Source organism: Haliaeetus albicilla, chromosome 18 (genome assembly GCF_947461875.1).
Source record: "Haliaeetus albicilla chromosome 18, bHalAlb1.1, whole genome shotgun sequence".
In the NCBI taxonomy this organism is placed as follows: Eukaryota; Metazoa; Chordata; class Aves; order Accipitriformes; family Accipitridae; genus Haliaeetus; species Haliaeetus albicilla.
The window spans coordinates 13,700,834-13,721,039 of NC_091500.1; the positions used below are offsets into that span (position 1 = coordinate 13,700,834).

General features: G+C 36.9%; 1 protein-coding gene across 2 annotated transcripts in view; it reads left to right on the forward strand.

The window, feature by feature from the left end:
• Positions 1 to 20,206, forward strand: part of NBAS (NBAS subunit of NRZ tethering complex) — a 190,761-nt gene that overhangs the window by 79,448 nt on the left and 91,107 nt on the right. The window contains exons 35-40 of one of the 2 annotated variants that reach the window (XM_069805773.1): positions 1,426 to 1,524; positions 9,794 to 9,961; positions 10,554 to 10,667; positions 10,915 to 11,038; positions 15,459 to 15,535; positions 16,052 to 16,189. In XM_069805773.1, coding sequence (XP_069661874.1) covers positions 1,426 to 1,524; positions 9,794 to 9,961; positions 10,554 to 10,667; positions 10,915 to 11,038; positions 15,459 to 15,535; positions 16,052 to 16,189 — 720 coding nt within the window. The remainder of the gene's footprint in view (positions 1 to 1,425; positions 1,525 to 9,793; positions 9,962 to 10,553; positions 10,668 to 10,914; positions 11,039 to 15,458; positions 15,536 to 16,051; positions 16,190 to 20,206) is intronic. The other variant, XM_069805772.1, reaches the window with a different exon arrangement.

Below are 20,206 nucleotides of genomic sequence, written 5' to 3' on the forward strand. Positions count from 1 at the left end.
ACTATTACTTAAGAGTTCATAATTGTCTTAGTTGTCTAAGAGTTCACAATGTTCATAGATTTATCTTTGTGTAATAAAAACATCTTCAAGGGCTTCATTCTGTGTCTGAAGAATGGGGAAGAAGGGAGCAATAGCTACAGTATGTATGCAGCCTAATTAAGGCAGCTGCAAGCGTGTAGCCGTTTTTTTACAAAATTGCTTGTATAGCAATGTGTATGAAAAATACAGGCAGCATATAAAGGCAGTCTGTGCTGCTTCAGTAACAGGATAACTTCAGAATAAGATGCTACAAAGGACTTAATACAAGTCTAGTTCCTGCAAGCTATTTACTATTTTTTCATCATGAAAGCACTCAAATTTGAGAGAGGTAGGTACAATTATGAGCTTAAACACGAGTGGAATCTTTGCAGAATTGATACCTGTACAATACAGAAATAAAAAGTTGTTTCCCCCCTTATGTGCCTATACCTAGAATTATAATTTGAAGTCAGACAAACTTTTGGCACCGTACAAACCAAAATTTATTAGACTTTTTTGTCAATTCACTCACTGCTTCTATATTGCTGTCTCATTCTTTCTGAAGGTTTCGTGTCCTGTTATTTGTAATGCAGTGCAGACACTGGTTATTACTCTCTTGCATCGTACTTCTCTAAGGGAAGAGATTCTCTGTCTTCTCCATTCACAAAACTTAAGGTTAATTTGTTGCTCAGGTTTCTTTGTTTAGTGCAATATCATTTGTAGCAGTGATGATTAATTTGGTATTTGCCCCAGGAAGCCAAACGCAAGTCATGATTTCCATCAAAGCACATTTAATCAGTTTCTTCTGCAATTACTTTCTCCATAAACTAAGCATAAGCTTTTCAGCTTTGCTCATTAATGGTCCTACATATTCTGTTCAAGTGCTGTGTATTTGTATGTAGACAAATAGATATATGCAGAAAATCTTTGAGAAGGTCATGCTGACCAGATGATGTTAACCAGCTATAAGTGTCTTTTGCAGACCTTCATCAGTTCTATGGCCTGCAGAAATTCTGCTCACAAAATGGTTGTGTAACACTTGCCTCTGTAGAGTTGCCCAACACCTCAAAGGCACAGTCCAGATAATGGATGTTTTTCATGGAAGTTCTTTAGCTTACATAGTGCAGCAGGGTGTATATAATTAAAAAAAAATAAAAATAGTCTTACATTGTGTGAAAAATATTGCACAAAAATCACAGAGGAGGAAAGGTCATTTTGTCTAGGGACTACAACAGTGAGAGAATGTCAAAGATACGTGCGGTCTTCTCACTGTCTTCCCCTGCAGCCTTGTTTTTCTATCGTGGAAGCTTTTACATCAGAATTTCTTGGGTTTCTTATGACATCAGTCATAATTCTTACATTTTATTATTTTACTGGTAAAAGATTGTATTTATTTTGTGTTTATAGATTCTTTATCAGGCTGTGAATTACCAGTTGCTTCCTTCAGAAGGAGGTGAGAATATAAATAACTCGGGACCTTCTTCACTGATCAGTAAGGATACAGAGGTAAGCTTGAAAGAGAGCTTTTAAAGTAATAATGACTTTGTTCTGCATTATGCTGAAGAGCTGAATTTGAGTTTTTAGCAATATTTACCTGTTTACCAGAAAAAATGTATAGCACTAAAGACATCTCGAATTACTGTTCTTAGATTGTTTTAAGTTCAAGGTCTTGCTTACGTATTTATACTTAGTCTGTTCTGATTTTTCATTGCTTCTTGCTCCATGGTCTTAGTACCACAGAAAAAGAAATGAACCCAAAGGCAGGAAAAGAAGAAAGTGAACAAAATTTAGCACAATAAATAATATACATTAATGCTGTTTTCATTTTTGGATCTGTCCCAGCTGCAAAGCAAAACATTTAAAAATAAACCTGACCTACATATTTAATTAAAAAATGTCTTTAATTAAACTTATTTTTCTCCTTTGTTCTGTGCATCATGAAGTTTATTGCTTCTTTGCCATTTTATAACTTTCATGTATTGCATGTGAAATTATTTTTATGTGTAAGATCAGAAGGAACATTGAGTGTTTTGTGGCAAATAGAGGTAAGGCAGCAAGAAAAAAGTCTACTATTCCTTCTACTTCTCATGTTTATTATTTTAACAAATTTAAGTTTGTACATGTACAATTGCAAGTACATTTCTCTCTATAAAGAAGATGTAATTATTTGTTTATGGAAGAAAGGAATGTCTTTTTCATCCTCTTCAAAGTGGAAAATTCTAAGTTTAATTTATTTTCTCTGTTTTCTGTTTGTTTAAGTTTTTCTGTAGATGATAAACATATCTCAGGGGAGCAGGGGGACGCACAACTTTAAAGAAATACAGGAAAGAATACAGAGGGGGAAAAAAAAAAGGTGGTTCATGTTGCATAGTGTGGCTTTTTGAGTATCAGAGTTGCAGCCTACTTAATGTCACTCTACCCTTGGTGAAATTTTACCAATGACAGCTGTAGATGGAACATGCTAGTCCTTGGCTTTGATATATTTGTAACACTATGTGGCATAAAAAACCACACCTCTCCTTTGTTACTGGAATGGGAACAGATAACTTCTACGTATGTGTCTGTATTTTGTATATGTATGGGTTTTTATATATGCATAGGTGTACATGCATATGTTGTATACATATATGCATAGGTAAACATACATATACATATTTGCATATGTATAAAATAAATGGACAGGAAAATAAAATAACACTGAAACAGTATTCAGAGGATGAATGCTAAACGCTTTATGTATCCGCTAGAGTCATGGATATGAAGAACAGGTCTGTTTCACTGGCAAGAATCCTTTATACTTTCTGGAAATTGGTAAATGAATCTCTCTGAGAGGAAGATTATTAAGTAGATGTTAATGAAATTGTGGAACCTTCTGATGTGGGTGTGGATGCATATGTTTACAATATTTTAATGTATATAACAAATTTGTGATGCATCACCTTTCATATGCTGTAGTACTATTGACTGTATGTTGTGACAGAGCAATTATACATGCATATAAATGATTCAGAAACTTATTCAAGGGTTTATCAGAGTTGAGTAAACTCACTAATTAACTTAATTATCAATTCAGTTTGGATATCTGAGGCAATTTTCATTATGCTGGGGAATTTGCATTCAGAAAATTATCCACTCTTATTTTCTCCACTATATCTTTCTCCCCCCTCCCCCCCCCCTTGTTGTGGTTGGTGATTTAGAATTGGAAGTAGGCAGTTGACCTGGCAAGTTTGTATGTTGCTGCATTGAGGTTTTTTTTCTTTCTGTTTTAATACAGCTTCTTGGCATGTCATATTTCAGACTGTTACACTACAAAATGAGTTCTGTATATTTGCTAATTCTGTCTTTTTGTTCTCTCCCAGTTGGCTTAATAGGGATTTATAGCTTCTTTCATTTCTTGCAATGACACAGGAGGAAACATAGCCAAGAATTTAGTCACTGTATAACCCTTCCTTTGTTACAGACATCTGAAATGTTAGAAAAGCAATATATTCAATAACTCAGTTTCTCTGACTTAACTGAATCCCATAACTGCAATCCCTGTAGTTCCACTTAGGCTAATTCCTCATGCTTCACCTTCATTGTCTTGCACAGAATTTCAGTTTCCTCAAAGAAAAAAGCAACTGTAAGATGATTTCTTTTGCCCTTTCTTTTCACTCCTTTCTTTTTCACTTATGTCCTGATTAACTTCTAACATCCTTTTCTCAAGGAGTTGACAAATGTTCTTCTTTCTCACTTATTGATACCTTTTCAAATTGGTACTCTAAATGTAATTATCTTGACTTGACTAAGCTTCTTCTAGCATATGTGTATTTGGGCATCCCTTTCTCTGTTGCATTAAAAATACCTATCTGTAAGTATATCAGTTTTCCCTATCAAAGCTTTAGTGACCTTTTTCTACCTCTTCTTACCTTCATCTAGTACTGAATCATTAGTTGCTGCTACCATTTTTTTTCATTATACCAACCTACATCACCAGCTCATCATACTTGTCAATCATTCTTCTCTTGATGAACTCCTCTCTAGAAACGTCTAAACTAATTTTGGTTTTGTTGGGTTTTTTTCCTCTGAAACTTTTTTCTCCATGAAACTTGCAGAAATCTTGATAGCAACTGGCTATGTATCTCCACAGATTGCATAGAAATGTGTCATTTAACATTGCTGTCATATTGACTTCAGTATAACTTTTCTCCAAATCTTCGGTGGTCCTATTCCGAAGGAAATTCCTGATTGCTATGATAAAGATGCACGTAATTATTTTGTAGGAGCTAATGCATTTGCACAAGAACGTACTTCATTACCTTGGTGCCAGCTTGTCACTGTTGATTGAACTCATGAGATCCGCTGGAAAAATTATCCTTTGGAAGCTGCAATGATTCCAACATAGCAGATTATTTTTAAGCAAAATGTTAAGTTTCCCTAATCCTCACCCTTTTTTCTCTTTGCTGTATGCTACAAATGCCTCAACAACTAGTCTTGTGCTTCTCAAACAAAATATCTGTGAAAAAAGATTAATTTTAATTTTCATTGATTAATGAAAAGCATTTCAGAATATTATTGATAATATTATTAGATTAAAATATAATGCTTAGTCATGAGATGCTGTGTTGTATATAAACAGTTGAAGCAATAACCATCAATTGTTTTGTAAATGAGCTCTGACTTTATTAAATCTGCATAATACTTAAAATGTACATTACATCTGTTATAAATAAAATCATTGTCTTTTATATATCTGAATGTGAAAACTTAATTACTATAAAGTGGCACATCAACACAAGAGAAATTTACACTTTCAGGTTTCCTTGAAAATGAACTCTTTGATAGGAGAGCAGACAAAATTTCTAGAGGAGAGTATTTTCAAATTATAGGAATGACCTTCTTAAACGTTGCTTTAAGAAAAGAAAATTTCCCATTAACAGAGCATTAGCATCTTCTTTGCTTTTGCATTTTTCCCAAGCACTAGATCTGGGAAAAGACAGGATCTTTTAAAACATTTGTGTACATTAAATTGGTATGTCATGCATTTTTACCACTGCCAGCTAGAAATGATTAGGGAATGTTGTATTCATGTGGTGTGCACTGGGAACTCTTCCACTTGGAGTCTTTGGAACCTCAGAGCAAAAATAAGGCTCCAGCTGCTGTTTCAAATAGTTGTGATGTTGTTTTTTTGGTTTTTTTAATTTTATGTTTTTATTTTGAGATTAACTGGAGCTGTGTTTTGTGGTTTACTAAATGTACTGGGTTTAATTGTGTAATAACTAAATCAGAATTCTTCTCATAGGAAGAGGTAGCTGTAATTTCTGAGGGAATCGTGTTCATTTACAGTGTTGCTGAACTCTTGTGCAGAGAAAGAGAAAAATCTCAACGTGGAACTCTATATGTGCACTATTTAAACTCCTGTTATAGTCACTGGAGATGCAGTCAATGGTGCATAGAGAATAATGCAGTTAATCAGCCACTAGGTTCTTGATTCAGTTTACTTAATCACAGATATCAACAATTTGAGATGGCCTAAGTTATCCTCCTGTCCTCTAGCTACTGACCGAAAAAGCCTAGCTCCTCTGTCAGATCTACAAGTGTTAAGCAGATATCTTAATTACTGCCATATATCGCAGACAATCATCAAAACCTATGTTTAAGCAGCTGAATCAAATGCATTGTGTATGCTTAAGGCTGGGTTACTTTTTCAGTTCAGTGACATTATAAACCTAGTAAGAGCTTAGACATCCAGTGACACCTGAATTTTAATGTTGTCATCTTGAGCTGAATCTTTTCTGTAGTCTCTCATCTAGGGTCTGGTTTATCTTTGCAAGACTGGAGTTTTTAGTTAGACTGGTTCGTTAGCTGTAACATATGTTACAAAAAGGAAAAAAACAAAACAAAACTCTCCAAGGCACAAAGCATAAATGTAGAATAAACATGAATACTTACGTAAAAGAGACTATTTTAAATTCCTGTTTTCCAATGGAAGTACCAAAACAGGAAAAAGAAAAAGGAAAGCTAATACTTAATGTTCTGTCTTATGAACAGAATCTGTTCCACCTCATGTCATTTCCTTTATAATCTTAATGCATAAGGTGTATACAGCGTATGGTTTTTGCATGTTTTAATCCTTGCACTTTGGCTAAATGTCATTTAAGACAAAAAAAAAAAATCCAAGCTGCAGGTGTTCTAATTTCTTACTCTCTATTCTGTGGCTTATTTAAAAAATAATTGGCTTTGTTATTTGTCTTTGCATTAGACTGTTTGGAATTATATATATATGTGTGTGTGTGCGTGTATATATGAGCATAGGTGTGTATAGATATAAATATTTTAGCTGTTATTTTAGAGTATCTGCATAATTCAGAATTTGTTGGCTGACTTTTTTTTACACCAATTTAGATTCATACACATTTTTAGCCTGCTAATTTAGGATTAATAAGTTGTAGTTGTTATTGTTGCTATTATTATTTTGTTTTTAATCAGAAGTGCTTACTTTTAGGAAGGATATCAGGAAGAAATAATATAAGCAGATAATTTCCCCCAACACCCCTCAAAACACCCAAACTGTAACTTCTTCCTGAAGATACAATTAAAGAATACAATTGAAGTTGTCTTCTTAAGATGGCATCTCCAACAATCTTTAAGAAATCACTTATTTTATGAGAGATTCATTCAGGATAGCAAAAAGTTATAGCCTGAAAGTGTTCCAGGTACACCGAGGAATGGCTTTTCAGAAAACAGATTTCTTATTTGTGCAAAAAAGACTGTAATTACTCATAAGAGTTGAAATTCTTTTTAGAAAAAAAATCAATAGAGTTTATCTGATAGTAGTAGAGCTATAGAAAGATACACACCAGCATACAAGTCAGCCCATCAGTTTTCACACTACTGAAGGAGATTTATTTAAAAAAAAAAAAAAAAAAAGTGTTTTGCTCAAATGCAGTTGAGAACTTGGGAGGGGGATTTTTTTTTCTTGGTTCTGTTTTGGTTTGGTTTGGGTTTTCCCCATGAAGAATCAGTTAGGTGTCCTGCGGCGTCTAGTTGAAAATGGAGGCAGAGAGAGAAATTAGTATTCAGTATATAACATTTAAAAAAAATTACAAAAAGCTTTCATATTAACTACTGAGAGCAGTTTATTTAAAAAACACAGAAACAAGAAATTCTCTCTCAAGCCACCAGACCTAGGAGTTTCTGTTGTTTTTAACTTTTCAGAGGAGTAAAAATTATGGCATGTTGTACTTGGCATGCTCTTTCCTCATTTCATTAAGTAAGAGCTGAAATTTCCAGTTTAGCCAATCAGTTCATTAGTGGTGCATCTGTGAAATGCAGAATATAATTTCAGAGAAGATTGAAAGAAACGCCGAAGCCTTAATGGAAGGGACTTCTCTGCTACTTCAGTGGTCAGCTTGAGGCCGCGGTTTACTGCATACTGCAGTAACAGGTACTAAAAAATAAGTTTGTCTACAGTGAAATTCTACCTTATTGAAGCTAACATGTTTTGTCACTGAGGTTATGGTGGGATGTAATTCATTTGAGCATAATTTGGCATCCGTTTGCTCTGATGTCTGAAATTTTGTCATGAGTTAGTAAGTGGTAAACTCATACCTCACATTCAGTTATACAGGTAGAATTTTTCTATTTCAATACCCTTCTGTGTATGGGGAAATGAGTAATAGAGTTGTTAGGGAGAAACACTGGTTATAAAGCTGTTGAAGTTTGCTGTATGGAGGAAAATACATTTTCTATTGCTGAAGACAGTGTGTTTACATTAGCTTGCTAATTATGTATTTATGTCTATGTGATGGGTTGACCCTGGCTGAACGCCAGGTGCCCACCAAAGCCGTTCTATCACTCCCGCATCCTCAGCTGGACAGGGGAGAGAAAAATATAACAAAAAGCTTGCGGGTCGAGATAAGGACAGGAGAGATCATTCACTAATTACCATCATGGGCAAAACAGACTCAGCTTAGGGAAAATTAGCTCACTTTTTATTACAAATCAGCCAGAGTAAGGTAAATGAGAAATAAAACGAAATCTCAGAACACCTTCCCTCCACCCCTCCCTTCTTCCCGGGCACAACTTCACTCCCGGATTTCTCCACCAAGCCCCCCCAGCAGCACAAGGGGGACAGGGATGGGGTTTACGGTCATCACATGTTATTTTCTGCCGCTTCACCTCCTCAGGGCGAGGGCTCATCACACTCTTCCCCTGCTCCAACGTGGGGTCCCACCCACGGGAGACAGTCCTCCACGAACTTTCTCCAACGTGGGCCATTCCCACGGGCTGCAGTTCTTCACGAACTGCTCCAGCATGGGTCCTTTCCACAGTGTGCAGTCCTTCAGGCACAGACTGCTCCAGCGTGGGTCCCCCACGGGGTCACAAGTCCTGCCAGAAAACCTGCTCCGTGGGCTCCTCTCTCCACAGATCCGCAGGTCCTGCCAGGAGCCTGCTCCAGCGCAGGGTTCCCACAGGGTCACAGCCTCCTTCAGGAACCCACCTGCTCCGGCGTGGAGTCCTCCACGGGCTGCAGGTGGATATCTGCCCCACCATGGACCTCCCTGGACTGCAGGGGGACAGCCTGCCTCACCAGGGTCTTCACCACGGGCTGCAGGGGAATCTTCGCTCCGGCGCCTGGAGCATCTCCTCCCCCTCCTTCTGCACTGACCTTGGTGTCCGCAGGCTTGTTTCTCTTACATATTCTCACTCCTCTCTCCGGTGGCTGTTTTTCCACGTCCCAACTTTTTTTTTCCTTCTTAAAAATGTTATCACAGAGGCGTTACCACTATCACTGATTGGCTCGGCCTTGGCCGGCGGCGGGTCCGTCTTAGAGCCGGCTGGTATGGGCTCGCTCTCTCTCAAACACAGGGGAAGCTTCCAGCAGCTTTTTACAGGAGTCACCCCTGTAACCCCCCCCGCTACCAAAACCTTGCCACATAAAACCAATACAGTCTAATGTGTAAGCTTTGTAAAGCATGCAATTAACACAAACCTTTCGGGACTGGAATAGAATAGATCAACCAACATGGATGTTCTGGGTATTATTTAAATGCTTTACATGAGGAAGAGCAGGTACAGAAAGCTCCATTTGTGGAACATGTCTTACATGTGAGTTTACTGAGTGAAGATGTTTTGTAGGACAACGTGTAGATGTGTACGTACATGTATTGCAGAAGCAGTTTGGGATCGAGGATAGGCTGAGGTCTTGATTCTTTTTTGCAGTCTTTTAGGTTTGCTATGTTCGGTACCTTGTAAGTGCCAACTGCAGAATTTCAGATCTTGATGGTACTTTTTCACTTGGTCTAGAAATGAATGTTTACATCTTTTCACCATTTCCCCTACTGAATTCAACTTAATTAATGCTACCTCCGTATAACTACAAGATTATCTCTACTATTGGTTTTCTTGAATGCTTGAAGATTAATTCTAGCATGCTCAATCTCCTCATTTGTAGAGAGATCATTATTTTTAACTGAAGCATTCAACAATTATGTAAAATGTTACCGTTATAAACTTTGGAATTAAAATCAGCTGGTGTTTGTGGAAACGAGATTATAACTGAATAAGGGGCAAAACGTTCTGCTGATCATGCTACTCACTTCAGATTGAAACTCCTAAATCCCTTTTAACTTGTCTTTTGTTTGTTTTTATGACAGCTTCTGCTTAAATTAATCATAATTAAAATATTTTATTAACATAGTGTGCCTGAACTCTAATGCATTTGGCTTTAGGTCATTAGCCTAATTAAAGCGTGAGTCTAACACTTGCCATTGTGTGTTGGATATGCTCACAGGATGAAACCAACATCTCCTCTAGCCAGTCTGCTGATTTGTTGTACTGGACGACATCAAAAACCATGAAGGTGTTGTCTAACACAACTATGACTACAAAAGCCATGCTGCATGCTGTCAGTGATGGACAGTGGTGGAAGAGATCATTAACTTACCTTCGACCGTTACATGTAAGGGATTGCTGATGTGTCTCCAGATGTTTACACATTCACTGATACATTAGTATAAAAGCTAGGCTCCTTTGTTAGGTATCTGATAACTGAAGATCTCAAATCAGTAAATGAACTAGAGACATCACGGGATTGTTTGCAAGCAAATCCCAATGAAAGAAGGGGTCTAAAGCTGTTTCCTTGTCTTGTTTTCTAATCTATTTTCTCATGCTTTCTTAGCATAGTTGAAATTTGGCAGAACTTCAGAACTTTGAGGAAGAAAGCATAGTGAAGCCCACTCTTTAAATACTGTTATTTTATATGCAAAGCTGTTCCTTTTCAGTTTCTCTTTTCTACCTTCTCCATTTCAGTGGATTTGCCATAATGTTTATGATACTAGTTTTTCTGAGACTACTGTTGAGCATGATACTCTTTCCTTTTTTTGAGAATACTGGACCTCATTCAGCATTGGTTTCTGTCTGATGACTCCTATCTTGCTCCCCACTGAATTCAATTATATTTTCATTTACAGTTGTTTCCCTTCTGAGCAGCAGTTACAGACTTTTTAATGGGATTTTTTACAACTAGGTTCAACTATACTTATTTTTCGCAGGGCCAAGCATTTGGAGATGTATTAAAAAGTGGGCCTGGAGAAAATGCCACTGTGGAAAAACAAGGCTGTCATCCATTTTATGAGTCTCTAATAGCTGATTCATATGTTGCAGAAGTAAGTTTCTGTTACAGAAATCTGAAGTGTTAGTTTTTTGTTGAGATCTTATAACTAAGTAAAAATACAGATTTTTGGATTATTTGTGTGACCTGAAATTTTGTGCAATAGTAGGAAAAAGTCCAGAATTAAACAGAAGGGAAAGCAAATGCAGGAACCGAGGTAGATAATTGCATCTGATGCCAGTGAGCTAAATATAACTGCAGGGTGTAGTGCGCATGTGTCAGTTACCTTATTTCACTTCTAGTCTGAAAACAGTTACTGCACATACCAGAACAATTCTTTGGAAAGCTTTGCAGAAGTATTGCTGAGAACAGAGAAACTGACAGAAACAAAAAGTGAAGGAAAAGACCTACTTCCAACTACAGAAGGTATGGGTACATGTGTATTCTCTCCTGTATTTACTTTATATATTAAATATATGAAAATCTGTGGATGGGTTTAAATATGGAGAATTGCACACAATGATGTGAAGTATTGTCTGGGTATTTTGTATGAATTGTGATCCAGTTCAACATCTTACGTTGGTGAGTAGTCTTGACAGAAGTAGCTGGAGAGTTTTCAGGAGACATGGTATTCTTAAAAGGAGTTGCTCAGTAAAGACTAGAAATCTAAAAGCTGGCCTTAAATAAGCAGAAACTGATATCTAGGAGCTGACAAAGATATGAACGTTGTGGGGTGAAAAATTGTTGAAGGTTTCCTGAATACTGCCATTTACAGATATTTAAATGGAAATTTGCACCCAGTGTTAATGCTACTTGTATGTACGACTGTGTATTCACTTGTTGAGATTCTGTGCCTTTGTGCAGACAGCTTTCAGTGTTGCAGCGTCATTGCAATATTTTATTTACTAATTAATGTTTAACTGCAGCTTCTGGAATCGTTAGAACTTTTTGTCATTTTCTGAAATTTCTACATTTTATAGTTTATACTTAATAATTTGTTAATGGAAAGCTTCACTTTAAAAAAAAACAAACACCAACAAACCACACAAAATCACCTATGATTGTCTTTCCTTTTGGCTGTCTCCTGCTGCTTTAAGAAATGAACTGTTTAAATATTTACATGCTGTTAGTGTCTTCTGAAGGAAGATATCTGTATTGTATTTGACTCTACAGTAAGTTCTGCCATGAAAAATGAGTGTATTAAATCACTTGTAATATGAGAAGTTTCAAGTGAGACTTTCTTCATAAGCCACATAGTTTTATCTCAACTGTGTAGTGAAAACCAGCATATTTGTCCTACAAGTATACAATTCAGTAGTTTTGAGCTATGTTTTAGTTTTTTAGTCTCTATCTTCCTCCTCTTAACTGTGCATACTACTGTTTTTACCATTTTAATATTTCTGTTCTCTTCCACCACTCTTATTCTGTAGTCAGTCTGAACTTCACTTAGGAATCCTTCCAGGTGTGCTATGGAACAGAGTTCTATGTTTTCCTCTGGAAAACTGAGTTATAATTATTCTGTACTCAGCAGTCCTGCTGTATGACACCTTTGGTAGTCAATAGGCAGCATTCTTACACATAAGTGTGTCCAGTCATTTCGATGGCGTGGGGTTTTTTTGCTTCTTTTCCTGATTTTCTCCCCCATCCCACTGAGGGGGGAGGAGTGAGTGAGCGGCTGCGTGGTGTTTAGTTGCTGGCTGGGGTTAAACCACAAGAAAGCGTAATGTAGCTTTCTGTAAATGAATGGATTGGTAATTTACTACTTGTAATGCATTTAGCCCTGGATTTACAGTATTGGATCCCACTTCTTCCCCCTTCGTAATGCTTTGCTTTATCAATTCCCATGAAAGTCCTTATGATGAGTTAACACTTTCAGGATTGTGGAGCTTGAAAATGTGCATATTAATAGCATACTGCCAAGATTTAAAATAAAAAAATCATGCAGATATGAACCCCACTTATTATTCTGTGTTTTTCCCATATTTTCAGGCATACTCTGAGGTTTTGGGAGGATTCTGCCCTGTGAAACTTGGATGTTTAATATGAGTTATTAGCTACTGTACTAGTAACTAACAAACACAGCAGATTTCACTTGATTTTGCTGACAAGTTTGAATCCCATTTGTTTCCTCCTAGCTGTCTTCTAGGACAGCTACAGCAGCAGGTTTCAGCTCCTTTAGAAGAATCGACGAACCTGAAAGGAGATGCATTTTAGCGAAGAAACCCTAGTTGTACTTAGCACATTGTCTGAGGAGAAGTTGAAGTATGCATCAAACTCTGTTCTTGTTACTATAGCAGTGTCATGCTCCAGGAGTGAGGGAATGAACACTTCTCCCAGAGGCAGCGTGCATGATAAAACTCAAGATAATAAGTTTGCTGCTTCTTTTGTGGATTTGTTAGGTTCACAAGCCTTGGACTTTGACTTTTTTTGTCCTTTCTGTCTGGATGTATGTGGTAGACTGAGCATTTTCGAGTGGAGCGGTAACACGCATCACTTCGGGTCCAGTAAAACACTTTTTCCTCAGTTGTGCCATTATAGTGCATCCAGACTTAGCATGACTAAGGCAGTGTTGTGCATCTCTTTTTAATTGTAGTCGTCTTTCTCTGTAGCCCTTAGGGATTTGATGGGGAGGTTGCAGATGAGATCTGAATGGGAAGTTACTACAATTGATGGCTGCATTTCATTGTAACCAGATTAGATACTAAACTCAAAAGTAAAACCAAAGTCAGTCACACCTGTTAATGCTCAGGAGTTGTAGAACAAAGACTAGCTTAATGTTTTCCATTATTTTGTAATTGCTTGCAGATATGGCTGGTTAACTGCAATTTATACTTCTAAGTTTAGTGAGATTTTATCACATGCTAAATGAACAACTGAAGACTTGAAGCAGGTTTTGCATTTTTTTCAGAGAAAAAAACATAGAAAAGAGATGAAACTTCTTAGGTATTGATAAATTCCGGTTTTCACAAATAAACCATTTTCTTTCCTGCTTTGCTTTCCAAACAGGCTTGTGGTATAAAGTAAAGACCTGCACAGGAAATAAAAATTATTATTCATAAAATCAAATTTTTTGTTTGGTTTTTTTCCTAAGGAATTATTGCTTGTGGGACAGCAGCATTGGCTCTTCGCTTGTCACTGCCTGTCTTCCCTGGTTTGCCAACCCTGTAACGTTTAATTCCTTTGGCAAATTTCAAATTTGGCAGTGGTCTGAAATGATAATAAGTTCCTGTAAATTTTGTGAAGATGTATGAGAAGACAGAAAAATATCCTGCTAGTGTCTGTAGCTTGCAATTAGAACTCAGCCCTGTTAGATGTCAGAGAATTCCCATAGGGCTTCTCTGGGAGACAGAAAACTGTATGGAAATTAGTCTTTGTGTATACATGTGTTTGTGTATATGTAAAGTAGGTGCATAGGTGCTGTTGGACAGGCTTGTATTTGCAGTAACTATATTGCCGTGTAGATAGCCTCTGTGGTGACTTGTCACATAGAAATTTTATTTTTGTATCTGGCTGAGGGCCAGCATGTAAATCCACTTCAGGCTGATAGCAAATTAATGATAATCTGAAAATTGTAATTGGTCATTTAAGCCTTTTAGAAATCATTCTTTGGAACAGAGAATTCACTGGGGTCCTGTGTGTGTAAAGTAATAAGGTTTCTTGCCAGCATGCCCTCAAGAGTAGTTTGTGTAATGTGGGAATATAGGTACTTGAGACTTCCTTAAAATAAAGAGCTAAGGTGCTGGAAGATGGCTTCTGCTGATTGGAATAATAATAACAATAACAATAACAACTATTAAAAAAGGAAACTATAATGTTATTGTCCTGGTATACTTACAGTTCCTTATGCAATATCTGGTCCAGGTTTCATAAGATTTTTGAAGTTGTCCCTGGAACCAATAACTTATTTTCTCTACCCCCAAACCTGAATATTAAGTGTATCACGAGAATAATTATTCTGTAATTGTGTGTTGGAACTTTCATAGCAACCGCAGTGATGCTTGACTTCAGTACAGAAGGAGATAACTGCATGATGGAGAGATCGTGTTACTAATTAACAAATCCTGGGTGCTCGCATTGTGTCTGTGTATTGGTTCTCCTATTTGCGTAATGTAAAATATAGTGGGTTTTTTAAACAAAAAAACGGGTTTGGTATCTATAATGTAGAAAAAGCAGGTAATCTTTGTGTCAGTTTTACTAGAAGTATATCTTTTTATAATCAGAATAATTATTCTTCCGTGCATTAATTTTGATTGTCGTCGTTGTGCTGATATTTCTGTTTGCTATATGTGGCAGGACCTGGTTTTGTTGTTTCACTGATCTTATTCAAAAATCATATAACACTTGCAGCTCTTTTTTTTTTTTTTTTTTTTTTTTTAAGTTTTTAATTCAGACAGAAGTTTTTAATATGTGTTATGTTCAGTGAGAAGTGAATTAGAGCTCAGGCTTGAAGAGAAGAGATTTTGTACAGTTCCTCTGGTTGGTATCTTTGAACACTTACAACATTACATTACTGCCTTGATTTTAGAAGCAAAAGATTTACTTCTTGTAAATCAGTACAGGTGATATTTTAGTGGGTCTGTTTATCATCTGTTACTGCATAGTCTCATTCTTGTTAGGTTAATGCATCAAACGCTTTGCCTGGAAGTCAAGGTAAAGCTGTGCTGCAGTTTAATTACATATTATCTGTTTCTGGATTGCACTGATAAGTGTTTAATTAAGTGTGTATAGAGTGCTTCAAGCTAGTGTCTAATAAAATACGGTTACACTGAAAACATTTCATTTGCTAACTGTCAAGGCTAGGTGGGTCAGTAATCAAAGCTTTATTTCTGCTCCCTGTATGTTGCAGTTCTGCTACAACTGGCAAGTGATGCATTACCAAATGATATGGCCTTGTCTCTTGCCTACCTACTTGCACTGCCACAGGTATGTTGATAGTGATTTTGTTTGTATGTTTTTGCCAGGAAAGGCTATTTATAGCATTTCAAAATTCCATAAGAAAATGTAATTTCCTTAGGATTTTAAAAGCTATGTCTTTGAATTCATTTAAATACACATTTTTATAGATTGGTCTGGTGCATTTAAAGGAAACTCTGAACAATGCCAGTGGACTGGCTTATGAGCATGGCACTGGCAAAAAGACGTATTTTCTTACTGAAAATAGCAGTTGGGCCACCTGACTGAAAGTTCTAATGCAGGTCAGAAATATGTAAGCAGCAAAACTGTAGTTGGAAAATCATTTTGGTTAGGTGTTTGTGCAAGGTGGGGGTGGAACATCATAATGTAGAATTACCTTTGTGTATGTGTGTGATTTACTTCTGTGCCAGAAAAACAGTCAGAGCTATTTCTAAATCACAGCAAGTAGCTTTTTAGAAAGTTTGTGCACTTAATGTTGTATGCTTGCTAATTCTTTCATCTAAATTAATGCTCTCGTTCTCCTAGGTGGTAGATGCCAATAAATGCTTTGAAAAGCAATTACGTTCTGCGTTATCTCTCCAGCTGGCAAGTTATTACTATAGCCTGCAGATCTATGCTCGTTTGGCACCATGTTTCAAGGACAAATGCCACCCACTCTACAGGGTTAGTACTCTCTTTTTTTTAAAACCATATTCATTAATGTACAGCATTAAAGCTATTCTAAAAAGCCAGTACATGAGTTAAGCCTGTTAAGGAGCTGATCTGACTTATACTGTGAGCAGCCTGTTAAGTTATGCATAATTATTCTTCTACAGTGCTGTAAACAGACAAATACTTCACAATTTGTGGAAGAGTTTTTGAAGCACAATATCAAGTGTCTCATATAGGTAGTAGCACTATCAGTTTTCAAAGTAGCTTATAAACACTGAGCAACAATGAGTATAGCCTATGCTGTTATCTTGCAATAATGATACAATATAGTATTTCCTAGGAAGTGTCAAGTGTCCATTTCGACAAGAACAGTGCTCTTCAAAAAGTTTCTGTAGCCTTCCTTGAGGTGTGTTGTTTTGTATTTCAGTTTACATATGGTGTTTTGAAAATTTATCCTCACTCATTGATGAATTTGTCGGTTTCCTTTGGTAAGTGTCCCTTTGAAATGCCAGAGCTTTGCTTCTTATTCATCACCTGTGATTAAAGCAGTTACATGGTAAACTCAGAACTAAATCAAAAAGGTGACTAGAAAAGTTTAGGAAGGCCCCAATTGCTATTCCTACTAAGATACCTGAGTAAAAACTCTTCTTTGCCACTCCAAGAGAGCCGTTCTGAATTTACACCAGTTTTTGCTTCCTGTACAGAAGCTCTCTGAACATTTTGGTTTTCAGCCTAGCTCTGCCTTACAGATAAAAGAACACTTCTGGTCACAAGTTTTCTGAAAAGAGAGACCACTAGTCACCATGTGGCATGAAAGGAGGTTTTTGTCCATGTTCAGAATGACTTCTGATTTACAGAGGAAAGCCTGTTTTGGTATTCACCCAGTTCTGCAGTTAGGCAGTCTTTCATGTTCCTGCTGAGATTTGCATTCTACTATCTTCTGTTTAGAGGCTAAAGGAAAACTTAGCCCACAACTGAAATTTGTGGGGCTTGCAAAATATGTTGGTCATGAGGAATTCCTTCACGTTTGTTGAACAGATTTCTTTGAGCCTAGGTCCACCTGCTGCAAGACACCTTTGATGAAAAAAAAGGTTTTTTTTTTTACTTTAGCTTTTTTAAACAGTCTTATTTTATAGAAAGAGCTATGAAGCCTTTTGAAAGAGTAAGTCATAAGAATGAGGACAGAGATGTTAAAGATTGAACTGTTTCTACTCCAATTGCCATTTAATAAGCGAAGTCTTACCAACAGCACCATGTAGTTTATCTCTTACTGATACGATCTTTGGCTAAATATTTTGTTCCATCTTGGTAAAATACTGTACGTGACTGTGATAAGTGGTGGATTCTAAGTTGTTCGCTAAAAATACGTGCTATGTTTAAGTAATACTCTTAAACAGTAGCTTTTGAAAACAACCGTATGAGACAATCCTGAGTGAAGAGCACACCAAGAAAAAGAACAGGTAAAAAAAAGAGGCCTGAATGCCCAGAAAGAAAACAACACAGGAGAATACATTCACTGTTACTAATTCCAAGGGTATCCAGTGAGGGAATGTCACTGCAATAGAAAAGGAGAAATAGAAACAGATGCTTTTGAGCAAAATAAGTACTCTGCCCCACCCCCCATCCCCCAAAAAAACCCCAAACACCAAAACCCCCAAAAAACCAACCAGACTTAAATGCTCAGCTTCCACTGCAAAACAGCCGTTTGTTTAAATGTCTGTCTTAGATGCTGGTAATAAAGAATGGCTCTACTTGCAAGTTGCTTTCCTCAGTGCCACACCAGCTGCTATTCCTGGGAATACATCTAGCCATGGTTTTTGTGTTTCCTAAGAGCTCTATGGAAGGCAGAAAAAAACTGATCTTAAACTGTTATGGTACAAACTTCTGTGAAGATGATAAACTCACTTGTAGATGTCATTCTGTAGTAGATTGTCTTTCAGGTCATGCCACTGGTGTCTTTCATCACCTTTATCTTCTGACTGTTTCTTAAAAGAGAAATACATTCCTGGGTCCTGTAACTGTATAATTCAAAGCTATGCATTATTCTTAGAAGAAAACTGAGTGCGTTTTTGTGGGTGAAGGTGTATAACAAATCCTTTTCTTCCCCATTCTAAACCTTACATATTCAGTCAAGGTCTAAGTCTGGCACTTCAGCCACATGCTTAGAAGGTGGATCCTCAAAATCATAAAACATATATTTCTGTTCAACAGCATCTGAGCCACAGTAGGTGTGGTTTCTCTAGTCCATTGAATCAAGTATCCTGTCTGAAAACTCTAGCTGAATTTATAACAAGCTGTATAGAAGCATGGAGGACTCTATACTTCCTATGTTTACTTCAAAATAACCTTGTATAAATCTTTCAAAACAGTACATGAGTACTTCTGGCAAAATGGGAGAAATGTTCTCAGAATGTAAATGACAGATCTGTTATAAGGATAATGAGGAGTAGGGAGGAAGAGTTCCTCTTCCACTGGCTAAGACAGACTTTTAGGAGTTGCTAGTTAGTCAAGAAGGACATTTTGAAGGAATGATTGGGTCTGTTGCATAAAGGCTTGATTTTTTTATTTTTTATTTTTTTTTTACTGTGATGTGAAATACTGACAGCTAATAGCTGCACATCAAAACAGAATCAAATTGCCAGAAGTTCTCATTCACTTTTTTTGTTTTGTTGATGTCCAAAAGGAAATCAGCTTGATAATTTCTATTTCTGATGAAGTTATTACTTTGCTTTAAGGAGAAACAAAGGGATTTGGGTGTAAAGTACTGCTTTATTTTTATACCCAAGACAATTTTGAATTTTAGTTGTTACAATAATATAAACATAATAGTTATAGTTTAGGGTATCTGAGCTATATTATGTTCTTATCCGGAGGAAGACGTTAGAGGAGCTCTACAACCAAATAAAACCACAGATAGAGGTCTAGAAGAATAATGCTAGACAGAAGAGCACAAAATTTCCAGAAATGGACTGGCTGTGGAAGGTACTGGTGTGAGGAGACTCATTACCCTTTGAGAAGCTATATTTCTTTTTGGTTTTGGTCTGTACTGGGCCTAGCAGGGATGGGGTTAATTTTCTTCGTAGCAGCCCCTGTGGTGCTGTGCTTTGCGTTTGTGACTAGAAGTGTTGATAACACTGTTTTGGTTGCTGCTGAACCTTGCTTGCACAGCATCAAGGCTGTCTCCCCGCTGCCACTCTGATTCACTGCCCACTACTTCCCGGTCTTGATGAATGAGAAGAAAAGCCATACAGCTGAGCAAGAAATTTGCTGGATAATTTTTGCTGTTAACAGCTTATCTCCTCATTTGTCCTATCCTGGTGATCTGATAAGTGACCAGAATAAATACATCTGGGGGTTTGTTTACTTTAGCAAGGAGTGAAAAAGTTTAATTACCCTAAGGTTAATTAATATGCTATATTCCTGTCCTCATGGTAATAATCTAATGTTGAGGTGTTTCTGTGGTTTTGGAGAGGAGTATTTTACTGACCTTAGCCGAAGGGTGAGCTTTTTCTTGGGGCATCAAGCAACAGTTCTAACAAATACTGCTAAATTGCAGAGGGGAATGGGAATTTTGCAATTAATAGCAGATGAGGAAAGTTGCTGCTAACAGAAAATTCTTAGGTTTTTATTTTATTCCCTTACCTGTTATTTTCATTCAAGAAAATGAATTTGATTCCTGTCCTTGTGTGCATTGCAACTGGCAATATGTTGAAACAGTAACCTCAGAGATTCTCCTTAGTGATGCTTTTGATGCAGCCTAGAGTTGGTGAGGACACCGGGAGTTCAGTTCCACACAGTTAAGTAGCCTGATATAACTGGCGTTTGAGTCACTATGTGAAAGGGTATAGTGAACTTGTGCTCTGTGCACTTAACCTGCTTCCTTTTTCTGTTGCTTGCTGCTTAGGGAAGCCTTTATCAGTCTCTTTGTAAAAGGCAGAATTAGGTCTGCTTTCACCTCAAATTGACTGTCTACAAAGTAGGGGTTTTGTTCTTGTTTTGTTTTTCTTTTCTTTTTCTGTTTGTATCACA